Source organism: Pogoniulus pusillus, chromosome 21 (genome assembly GCF_015220805.1).
Source record: "Pogoniulus pusillus isolate bPogPus1 chromosome 21, bPogPus1.pri, whole genome shotgun sequence".
NCBI lineage: Eukaryota > Metazoa > Chordata > Aves > Piciformes > Lybiidae > Pogoniulus > Pogoniulus pusillus.
The window spans coordinates 4392153-4404353 of record NC_087284.1 but is presented as its reverse complement, the minus strand read 5'-3'; the positions used below and the strand labels follow the sequence as shown (position 1 = coordinate 4404353).

At 43.0% G+C, this 12201-nt stretch overlaps 1 protein-coding gene across 2 annotated transcripts in view; it reads left to right on the top strand.

Annotated features, from left to right (window-relative positions):
- MARCHF6 (membrane associated ring-CH-type finger 6) overlaps positions 1–12201 on the top strand; it is a 64012-nt gene that overhangs the window by 787 nt on the left and 51024 nt on the right. The window contains exons 2-4 of one of the 2 annotated variants that reach the window (XM_064160799.1): positions 6844–6940; positions 7889–7962; positions 10115–10258. In XM_064160799.1, the coding sequence (XP_064016869.1) occupies positions 6844–6940; positions 7889–7962; positions 10115–10258 (315 nt within the window). Of the gene's footprint in view, positions 1–6840; positions 6941–7888; positions 7963–10114; positions 10259–12201 lie in introns of both variants that reach the window. The other variant, XM_064160798.1, reaches the window with a different exon arrangement.

Sequence of the window (12201 nt, the reverse complement as noted above, 5' to 3'; positions counted from 1 at the left end):
TTTGTGTTTTCGGGAAAATCCGTCTGAAAATAGGGAATTGCGGAACGATGCCGGAGCTGAGCTTTTTTGTTTCTTCAGGAGACTAATAGGTGGTAACTTCTCTCATTTTTGTTTTGTAAATGTGTGATTTTCATGGCCTGCATCAGGAGCAGTGTGGCCAGCAGGACAAGGGAGGTTATTCTTCCCTTGTACTCAGCACTGGTCAGGCCACACCTTGAGTGCTGTGTCCAGTTCTGGGCTCCTCAATTCAAGAGAGATGTTGAGGTGCTGGAAGGTGTTGAGAGAAGGGCAACAAAGCTGGTGAGGGGCCTGGAACACAAAGCCTATGAGGAGAGGCTGAGGGAGCTGGGGGTGTGCAGCCTGGAGAAGAGAAGGCTCAGGGCAGAGCTCATTGCTGTCTGCAGCTCCCCGAAGGGAGGCTGTAGCCAGGTGGGGTTGGGCTCTTCTGCCAGGCAAGCAGCAACAGAAGAAGGGGACACAGTCTCAAGTTGTGGTGGGGGAGGTCTAGGCTGGATGTTCGGAGGAAGTTGTTGTCATAGAGAGTGATTGGCATTGGAATGGGCTGCCCAGGGAGATGGTGGAGTCACCGTCCCTGGAGGTGTTCAAGAACAGACTGGCTGAGGCACTTAGTGCCATGGTCTGGTTGACTGGATAGGGCTGAGTGCTAGGTTGGACTGGATGATCTTGGAGGTCTCTTCCAACTTGCTTGATTCTATGATTTTTAAGACTATTTGCTTGAGGTCAGATGTGGGTATGTTTTGTTAGCACTTTTGCTGTGCTCAAAGGGTGTTGAGGAGCAGTAGGGTTCAAACTGATAATGCCTAAACCAGGACTTCATATTTGTGCTGGTTTAAGCCTAGCTGGGATATTTTGGTGAGAAGAATTAGATGGTAGGCTGTGAAAAGGAAACAATGGTGATGTCTGCTGTACTCATAGGCTTGCCGAGATGGATAAGAACAAGAACATAAACATAGATAAGGAAGTTTCTCTCTGTTTCTGGGGCTGCATGAATTTCTCTAACCTAACCTGTCATCTGTGTGATTAATCCTTCTGCTTCCTAACCCCTCTGGCTGAACCTCCAAACTACCTTGAGCATAAGGCAAAGTCTGGGGTAAGGTAGAGAAGTGGGGAGAAGGTGGTAGGGTGGTTGGGAGCCCCTCCTGGGGCCTCTGGTTTCTGGGAGGGCTGCTGTGTTTCTGTATTACCTTTTTAACTTGTCTGTTTCTGCATGTATTGTCAATCTCTGCTTGTCTATTGTGCTAAGCTGTAAATAGAAAGCTTCATGCAATTTTCCAGAGCTGCTGAGTCTAGTCTGGGTGATTTTCTTAGGGGACATATGTTGTGCTATGTTTCTTGCAGTATTTCTTTGTTATCTTAAACAATAACTACAAATGTATATTGCAGTAGTGAGATAGTTGCAAGCAAAATGTTCTATGTTTTTGCAACTTTGGCATCATTTCAAACTTAGCTGTTTATCTAGTGGCCCTTGCTTTTCCACCTTGGAAGAATCAAAAAGGAAAAAGCTGGGAAAAAAAACATTACAGACCAAATAAAACAAGAGCACCTTTGTAGAGTAGCCCTTGAGTTATGCTGTAGACATCTTTAGTACTTGTGAACACCAATGGTTTACCAAAATATCTGTGAAACTTTATTAGCACTGTTTGCTGCAACACTGTCATGCCTCTGTAAATCAGCAGTTACTTAAACAGCTGAAATTAACAGAGTGAGACTTTTATTGCTTGGCCTCTGGTTGCTCTGAAAACCTGAACTACTGCAAATCATGAAGTGTGTCTGTGGAAATGACGAGCTGCTTTCCCTCAACCTCAGGAGGTGGTAAATCTGTCTCAGTGGGTTTAGTTCAGACAGAGTAGTTGATAATATGTTGCAGACTATTAGCAGCAGTAAACTTTGATCATACCTTTTGCAGGACTTAAGTCAGCAGAGAGATTATCCAGTCTCTAGAATCGTAGAATCAACCAGGCTGGAAGAGACCTCCAAGATCATCCAGTCCAACTTAGCACCCAGCCCTATCCAGTCAACCAGACCATGCCACTTTTCATGAACACCTCCAGGGATGGCAACTGCACCACCTCCCTGGGCAGCCCATTCCGATGCCAGTCACTCTCTCTGTCAACAACTTCCTCCTAACATCCATCCCAGACCTCTCCTGGCACAACTTGAGACTGTGTCCCCTTGTTCTGTTGCTGGTTGCATGGCAGAATGCACCAACCCCCACCTGGCTGCAACTTCCTTTCAGAATCATAGAATCAATCAGGTTGGAAGATACCTCCAAAATCATCCAGTCCAACCTAGCACCCATCCCTACCCAATCAACTATACCATGGCTTGATCAGGAGGAGAAAGAAGTATCTACTACATCTTCAGGCATTGTCTCCTTTAGCTAAACCTTTTTGTTGAATTTTGCACTTGAAATTTGGACTTTGCTGTTATATATAGACAGGCAAACGCCTGTAGCCTTAAATATTGTATTGTAGTCTTCTCAGTGCTCCTCTCAGCAGCTCTTGAGCAGCAGGATAAAAGTAACTTGCCCATATACTAATTTTTTCATAAATGCCACTGGAATGTTGCAAGTTCTAAGTTCTTAAACTTCAATTTCAACTGCTAAAATTTCATAACACTTGCTAGAACACAGAAAACACTTCCCAAGATTAGAAAGCTTTAAACACCAGTAGCTGAAAAGACTCTCTTGGTGCTTTAATGAAGCACAAATCCACACAGTAATGTTATTTTGTGCCTGAACTTCTGCTGCAAAGCCTCAGATGGACTTTTCTAGTAGTCCACTGATAGTATTGTAGCCATTCTGTTTCTTGCTTGACTGAATTGTGTTGTGAAGCTAGAAAACTTAATTGTGAGAGCTCAGATAAGACAGGCAGTTAGGGTAATAGCAGTCAGACCGAAGTGACAGCTTCTGAGTTTCTCAATGTGGGAGTTGCTTCTCTGTGAAAGCAGCAAATAACCAAATTTTACTGATGAGAGATGCTTCTGTTTCTTTCTAGGTAAATCAATTTATTGCTAAATAGCATCTTTGCTTTTACATATCACAGTGATGAAGATTCAGTTAGAGAAATAATAAGCAGAGAATCATCATCTGAGGGAACACAAGAACTATAATACCAATTCTTTCCAGAACTCATGCAAAAGCAACAGGATACAAAGTGTGTGTGCAAATAGAAAAACAGTATCTGTTACGCAGCTGAATTCCCTCTGACGCTGAGAGTTAAGTCAGAAGATAGCTTTACAGGTTGACCCTTGATGGATTTAACCTATGTGATGTTATTGGCTGTTTCAGCAGTCCAGATTGTTAAACTCATGTTTATTTGGATTTGTAAAGCAAGTAGGAATATCTATAAATTCTTCTAACCTTTGGAAAGATAAAATTTAGGTTTAACTTACTTAATAATCCAGCAGAGGAAATCCTTTTCCAAATAAAGAATTAATTTGCTTTCAGTAAAGCAGATTATACTTTTTCTCCAGTATTCTTCAGAGTAAGTGAAGGGTCTGCTTTGGAAACCAATAAACCATTAATGACTGGGTTCAGAGAGCTATAGGGGTCTTGCAGAGAACAGTGTGCTTTTAATTTGCTTTCTTTCATGCCAGAGAGCATTCTTAAAGCAGCCCTTTCACATCTGTCACTTGATTCAGTGTACGAAATTCTCAACTTAGTGCAGTGAAATAGTTGTGATAGAAAGAATGCTGGAGGAGGGTGAGCATGCCACAGCTAGTGCCTCTCAGTTAAGAGACCTGTCTAGTGCAGCCATCTAGAAACAGTCTCTATGATAAACGAATCATTTGTTAGGTGAAGTAGCAATTCTGGTTGTTCTTGTTGGCAGAGAAACCAGGGGCTCTTAACATCACAGTATCACCAAGGTCGGAAGAGACCTCCTAGATCATCAAGTCCAACCCTTTACCACAGAGCTCAAGGCCAGACCATGGCACCAAGTGCCACGTCCAATCCTGCCTTGAACAGCTCCAGGGACGGCGACTCCACCACCTCCCCGGGCAGCCCATTCCAGTGTCCAATGACGCTCTCAGGGAAGAACTTTCTCCTCACCTCCAGCCTAAATTTCCCCTGGTGCAGCCTGAGGCTGTGTCCTCTTGTTCTGGTGCTGGCCACCTGAGAGAAGAGAGCAACCTCCTCCTGGCCACAACCTCCCCTCAGGTAGTTGTAGACAGCAATAAGGTCTCCCCTGAGCCTCCTCTTCTCCAGGCTAACCAATCCCAGCTCCCTCAGCCTCTCCTCGTAGGGCTGTGCTCAAGGCCTCTCCCCAGCCTCGTCGCCCTTCTCTGGACATGCTCAGTAATATGTAGTTACTTGAAATTGCTGTGACAGAAGTACTCTTTCTGTCTCTTTGTAGCAGCATTGATCTGGTATGAAAGATGTTTCTGTTAATTCCCTAGAATTTGGGAAGAAGTTTGGCCTGCATGCATGAATTCAGGTATCTTTTATGGACAGAATTTCCTTTAGAATCACTTGAATTCTTATCTCTTATGTGTAGAAGTTATTCTAAATACCATGTGAACAACAGATAAGGTCATATTGTGACTTCTTTATGAAAAAACACTAAAGCTTGGTACCTTCTGGAAATTTTGAAGGAAACCATTACATTCTGGATATTTCAAGCAAAAAGGAAGATGAATGATTCAGATTCAAAGTGCTGATTTTCAGTATTGTTACATCAGTGCTATAAGTTGATATTTTTCTAACATGCATCTAATAACTTTTATGGTCTTGCACATTTCGAGCACAGCCCTACGAGGAGAGGCTGAGGGAGCTGGGGTTGTTTAGCCTGGAGAAGAGGAGGCTCAGGGGTGACCTTATTGCTGTCTACAACTACCTGAAGGGTGGTTGTGGCCAGGGGGAGGTTGCTCTCTTCTCTCAGGTGGCCAGCTCCAGAACAAGAGGACACAGCCTCAGGCTGCGCCAGGGGAAATTTCGGCTCGAGGTGAGGAGAAAGTTCTTCACTGAGAGAGTCATTGGGCACTGGAATGGGCTGCCTGGGGGGGTGGTGGAGTCGTCGTCCCTGGGGCAGTTCAAGGCAAGGTTGGATGTGGCACTTGGTGCCATGGTCTAGCCTTGGGCACTGTGGTAAAGGGTTGGACTTGATGATCTGTGAGGTCTCTTCCAACCTTGGTGATACTGTGATACTGTGATTTGCTGAATAGTGCTTGATATAGAAAATAACAAAAGAGGAAATACTAATTTTAAAATGTTTATTTTAATAAAAGATTTATATCAATTTAATAGAAGTAAAAGGAAGAGTGAAGGGAAGATAATAATGTGTCTGTCAATAAGCAAGTAAGTACTTGATTTGATGCGTGTTTAAGTGCTCTGGATATCTGAATGATATTAAAATAGGCATCTGCCCTTTGGAAGGAGAGGTTTGCCAAGTATGCTAGTTTGAAGCTAGCTAGAATGTTTAGGTGAGAAGAATTAGATTACAGAGTGTGAAAAGAAAACAATGGTGATGTCTGTGGCACTCATAGGCTTGCTGAGATGTATAAGAACAAGAACACAGATAACGCAGATGCTGTCTGGGCTTTGGGCTGAACTTCTCTCTCTCTAACCTGACCCACCATCTGTGTGACTAATTCACCTGCTTCCTAACCCCCCTGGCTGACCCTCAAAGCTACCTTAATCATAAGGCAATATCTGAGGTAAGGTAGAGGAGTGGGGCAAAGGTGGAAGGGTGGCTGAGAGCCCCTGCTGGGGACTCAGGTTTCTGGGAGGGCTGTTGTGTTTCTGAATTACTTGTTTTACCTTGTCTATTTCTGTCTATAACTGTATATACTGTAAATCTCTGCTGGTATATTGTGCTAAGCTGTAAATATAAGCTTCATTCAATTGCCAGAGCTGCTGAGTCTAGTCTGGGTGATTTCCAAAGTGTGGGGAGGCAGGGAACACCCAAAACATCACACCAAGCTAGAAGCAGGTGTTATCTTTTGGAGGGTAGGAGAGCCCTGCAGAGGGACCTGGCCAGGGTTCTGCACTTTGGCCACAACAACCCCAAGCAGCACTACAGGCTGGGGACAGAGTGGCTGAGAGCAGCCAGGCAGAAAGGGATACAGGGATACAGGTAGATAGCAGTTGAACATGAGCCAGCAGTGTGCCCAGGTGGCCAAGAGAGCCAATGGCATCCTGGCCTGCATCAGGACCAGTGTGGCCAGCAGGACAAGGGAGGTTATTGTTCTCCTGTGCTCAGCACTGCTCAGGTCACCCCTGGAGTGCTGTGTCCAGTTCTGGGCTCCTCAATTCAAGAGAGATGTTGAGGTGCTGGAAGGTGTCCAGAGAAAGGCAACAAAGCTGTTGAGGGGCCTGGAGCAGAGCCCTGTGAGGAGAGGCTGAGGGAGCTGGGGGTGTGCAGCCTGCAGAAGAGGAGGCTCAGGGCGACCTCACTGCTGCCTACAACTATCTGAAAGGAGGCTGTAGCCAGGTGGGGTTTGTCTCTTCTGCCAGGCAACCAACAACGTCCCCTTGTTCTATTGCTGCTTGCCTGGCAGAAGAGATCTCTATGGGCTTTTAGTGCTAACTTGTTTTAGGCCAAGAGCACCTCACAGTTTTACAGTGTCTATTTCCTAGACATCTTAAATATAACTAAAACATGTGTGGGCAGTTTTAGAATATAGTCAGATAGGTTTTTTTGCCTCTTTTGGTGATCTCTCAGTCTTCATATCTTGCATGAGACGAAATCTGCCTTTCATCCTCTCACAATTTATTCTCCCTTCATTTTGCTAAGTGGCAAAATTTCTAGGATTGTGTAATTTGCCTTTTAAGTTTGAATTCTTTGAGCAGTAGTGTAATAAGCTGAATGTTTTTGTCAGCAGATATATGCAGAGTCTGTCGGTCTGAAGGAACTCCTGAGAAACCCCTCTATCATCCATGCGTGTGCACTGGCAGTATTAAATTCATTCACCAGGAATGGTGAGTTCTTTCTTCATGGGGGTGGTTAATACTTGTTTGTTTGTTTTTAGAAGCATGTTCATGTGTTTTATAAAACAATGCTTCCCAAGTCTCTTTACTTAGCCTGAAGACAATCCAGTTTTCAGTAAAATATGTTAGGAGTTTGGATTTTTTTTGCTTGATGGTTCATTACCATTCAGAAAGTATTTGGTAGCTATTTCTAACAATAAACTACTGGTAATTGTTTGTGTTTCAAACTACAGTTCTGCTCATATGTCAGCTTTATGAAAACTAAGCAGAAAAATCAATATGTTGGCACTTTATCCCCCTCCACATTTAAATGGCAAATGAATATATATGAATAAAAAGAGCATCTAACCTTGGTATTTTTAGGTCATTTTGAGGTGCATGTTTCATCAGGCAAATACTAAAATGAAAGCTGTAATTCTGATCTACAACATATAATCCTTTTTAATAGTGTTTTTATATTGCATTTATATGTAATACATATTTATATATTAATATATTTTATAGTATTTGCTGTGATTTTTCTATAGTATCCTCTGATTCTTTTTTATACTATTTTAATAGTCATTCTTTCACAAACACAACAGTTCTAAATCTTACTTGTGTGCCTGTGTGTTGTATCTTGAACTATTTATGTAAGGATTAATGTCACTCATAGATGTCCATGCCAGGGTTTATGCTTTGAGTTTGCTTTTCAGTGACACACTGAAGAATGTAAGTGATGTAAGAGTGACCATAACTCAACATACCTTTTTTTTACCTTCTGAAACTCAATGGTCTGAATGAGCTTAACAAATGCACCATTTTAAATCCTGCTTAATAATACCAATTAGTACCAATAGTGCTTATTTATATTTAAGAACATTGCTGTGTTTTACTTAATGGTGAGATAAGGTGGAGAGATCTAACCGTGTGTATTAATATGATCGCTTTTTGTTGCAGCTTAGTTCAGTGGCTTAAACACAGCAGGAAAGAATACTGTGAATTATGTAAGCACAGATTTGCTTTCACACCAAGTAAGTATGTTTTACTGCTCCTATTTTTTCAGATTTTTTTTCCTCTTAGTATGCATGATTACTTTTTCAGCCAGCATGATAGATCCTAGCTTGTGGTTTAGTTTCTGTGTTCTTGTGTGAATTGAAGTTATTTTGCGTGTTTTTGCAGAAGGAGAAGGCTCAGGGGGAACCTCTTTGCTCTCTACAACTACCTGAAAGGAGGCTATAGCCAGGTGGGGTTGATCTCTTCTGCCAGGCAAGCAGCAACAGGCTAAGGGAACACAGTGTCACGTTGTGCCAGGGGAGGTCTAGGCTGGATGTCAGGAGGAAGTTGTTGTCAGAGAGAGTGATTGGCATTGGAATGGGCTGCCCAGGGAGGTGGTGGAGTGGCTGTTCCTGGAGGTGCTGAAGAAAAGCCTGACTGAAGCACAGGAGCAAAACAAGTCTGAGCAAGCCAGAGTCCTTAGACTTAGTGACTCCAGGTTCTTTGTCCTCTTTTCCACAGTTGCTTCCATAGCTGGATGTTAGGAGGAAGTTCTTCACAGAGAGAGTCATTTGCCATTGGAATGGGATGCCCAGGGAGGTGGTGGAGTCACTGTCCCTGGAGGTGTTCAAGAAAAGACTGGATGAGGCACTTAGTGCCATGACGTAGTTGACTGTATAGGGTTGGGTGCTAGGTTGGACTGGCTGATGTTGGAGGTCTCTTCCAACCTGATTCATTCTATGAATTGTTTAAATAATGGGTAATCTAGTTCTTTCATAGAATTGTGAGCCCTAACAGAGATACTATTCTGTGTCTTTTCTGACTGCCTCAGTCCCATTCTTTTGTTGCCTGCAATACAGCATATGGGATATTTTCAGCATCTTTGATAAATTTCAACATTTGGAATTCTGGATGTTGAGGTGAAACCACAAAATCTGAATTGGAAAGCCAATTTTCATTTGCCTTTGAGTTATCCACCAGCACACAGTTGGCTGTCTGGGCAATAATGGACTATTTTTTTTTTACCTGTTCATTTTGACAGACTTTAATGGAGTAATCTATTGCCAAAGTCTGTTTGAATTTCATACTATAAAAACAAAGAAAAAATTAGGGCACAAGGTAGGTATTTTTCTAGTGCCCTTAACAAAGGTCTGCTTGTCTCATCTGGTATTTTTCCAGGGTCTTTGTTCAGTGTGGGCTGCTAAGTTTTCAGTTGGCATGTTGTATTACACTACCAAATCACATATCAAGTCTCTTTTGTAATAAGAAAATTGTGGATTGGTTGACAATGGCACAATATTTGTGTTCTGCTTTCAATTCACTGCTCTATGTTCCCACAGCTTCTCTTCCCTAGTGTTGTATTTTTTCATCCTTTTTTTTTTTTTTGACATATTCTGGTTCCTTGCCAAACACCCTGACAACTGAGAGCACTTGAAATTTAAAACCAGTTACTATTTCTCTTACAGTTATTTTGTTGTTACTGTTTGTCAGATGTAATCCAGATGTTGCTGCAATGCACTCAACACTTGACATTCTTTGGATATTTTTGTGTGTTCATAGAATCAACCAGATTGGAAGAGCCCTCCAAGATCAGCCAGTCCAACCTAGCACCCAGCCCTGGCCAGTCAACCAGACCATGGCACTAAGTGCCCCATTCAATGTTTTCTTGAACACCTCCAGGGATGGTGCCTCCACCACCTCCCTGGGCAGCCCATTCCAATGCCAATCACTCTCTCTGTGAAGAACTTCCTCCTAACATCCAGCCTAGACCTCCCCTCTCACAACTTCAGACTTGAGACTGTGTTCCCCTGTTGCTGGTTGCCTGGCAGAAGAGACCAACCCCACCTGCCTTGAGCTGGGTGATAGGTTGGACTGGCTGGCCTTGGAGGTCTCTTCCAACCTGGTTGATTCTGTTCTTTTTAGATAATTAATAGTTTGCAGATAATGAATTCGTTTTAACTTAGAGAAGTTTTATTAATGTGGAGTTTATTATCCCATTCCCTTTGGTACATGGTGTAATAAATGTCATGTGAAGGTTGTTCTGTTGTTTGTTTGGGGTCATCTCTTGGGAATCCATACAATATGCTTATTCTGATAGCAAAATTTTCAGATACAACTCTTTTGTAGTTGACAGGACTTTAAAGGCTTCTGTAAAGGATGAATTGTTTTCTAAGTGCCTTTTCTGCACAGTTTATTCCCCAGATATGCCTTCACGGCTTCCAATCCAAGACATCTTTGCTGGACTGGTTACAAGTATTGGCACAGCAATACGATACTGGTTTCATTATACACTTGTGGCCTTTGCATGGTTGGGAGTAGTACCTCTTACTGCATGTAAGTATTCAGCTTCTGTAATGTAGTAACTTTTATATGCAGGAAAATATGCCACCTTCTGCAGCAGAGCTTCATGAGACTATTTTTGGGTTAAATTTAAAAGCAATCATAAGTTCAGTGTCATTGTTTTGCTTGTTTTTTACTCAGGTTTTAGCTGTTTAACTCTTAAGCTGGCAGGAAGGTGTTAAGGTAGAAGAAAGTGCATGAAATGGCTTTAAACTTATTATTCCAATAAAATTACTCATTTCAGTTGTGTTCTTGGAAGATTAAGAGGAAGTTTTTATCTGATACTGCTTATTAATACTAGAAGAATTGTCCTGTTTTTTCTAACCTTCTATGAATGACATGCAGTTCATATACTGATGTGGCACATGAATATATTTTTCTGGAGCAATTCAGTTGCCATTTTTTTAAACAGAACATTATAGCTGAAGGGAATTGTTCTATACATGCTTTGTGTAATTGTGTTGTAGTTAAAATTATAGAGATGTGCAATAGGACTGCTTCAGTTGGGCTAAGTATGAACAGAATTGCCTGTGTGAGCACCAGAAGAACCAGCAGAAGGGCTAAAATGAGTGCTGTTTGACAAAGATGTAGGAGATTTCACTAATATTGAGAGGGAAAACAAACAGATTGGAGGTAAGATGTCAAGAAGAGAAAGAGAAAGACTGGAGTTATGAGAGATCACAGGATGTTAGGGGTTGGAAGGGACCCAAGGAGATCATAGAGTCCAATGCCACTGCCAGAGCTCCTGCAGTGGCCACACAATCTAGCACAGATCACAGAGGAACACATCCAGACAGGCCTGGAAAGTCTCCAGAGAAGGAGACTCCACAACCTTTCTGGGCAGCCTGTGCCAGTGCTCTGTGACCCTTGCAGTGAAGAAGTTTCCCCTTGTGTTGAGGCAGAACCTCCTGTGCTGCAACTTACATCCGTTGCTCACAGGGAGCAGTGAGCAGAGCCTGTCCCCCCTCTCCTGTCAGCCCTCAGTTATTTATAAACATTTGTCAAATCCCCTCCCATTCTTCTCTCTTCCAGACTAAATAGCTTCAGGTCCCTCAGCCTCTCATAAGCCATGCACTCCAGTCCCTTCGTCATCCTCATACCTCAGCTGGACTCTCTCCAGCAGATCCCTGTCCCTCTTCAACTGGGGAGCCCAAAACTGAACACAGTGTTCAAGATGAGGTCTCAGCAGGGCAGAGTAGAGGAGGAGGAGAACCTCCTTCAGTCTGCTGGACACATTCTTCTTAATGCACCCCAGGATCCCATTGGCCCTCTTGGCCACAAGGGCACATTGCTGTGCCATGGATGTTAGCCACCAGCACCCCCAGGTCCCTCTCCACAGGGCTGCTCTCCAGCGAATCACCTCCCAGCCTGTGCTGGTGGAGTTTATTCCTCCCCAGACGCAGGACTCTGCACTTGTCCTTGTTGAACTTCATCTGGTTCCTCTGTGCCCAGATGCAGATAAGGAAATTGTGAGAACTGTGAATGTTGCCTCAGAGTAAAGAGGGATGAAACAAAACAATGATGGGAAGATCCCAAATGTCACCCACTCGTGAAAAGCAAGTCTGAAACAAATTGATAAATACCAAGTAAGGAGAATTCAAGAGATAGAATGAGGATTTACTTGCTGATATCCTTTAGCATTGTCAACAAGTGATCCTGTCCAGATCACTTTGGCATATATGTGCTTGTGTGAGAGTGAGCAAGTGAAATATGTGAGTAAAAACCACCTTGCTTCAAGATTCCGCTTAACAGAAATCATAGCATCCTAGAATGACTTGGACTGAAGGGACCTTTGATATCATCTACTCTGACCTCCCCACCATGGACAGGTATGCCTCTCAGCTACACTTGGCTGCTCAAGGCCTCATCTCACCTGGCCTTGCACACCCCCAAGGAGAAGACATCCACAATCTCCCTGAACAGCCTGTTGTAGAGTT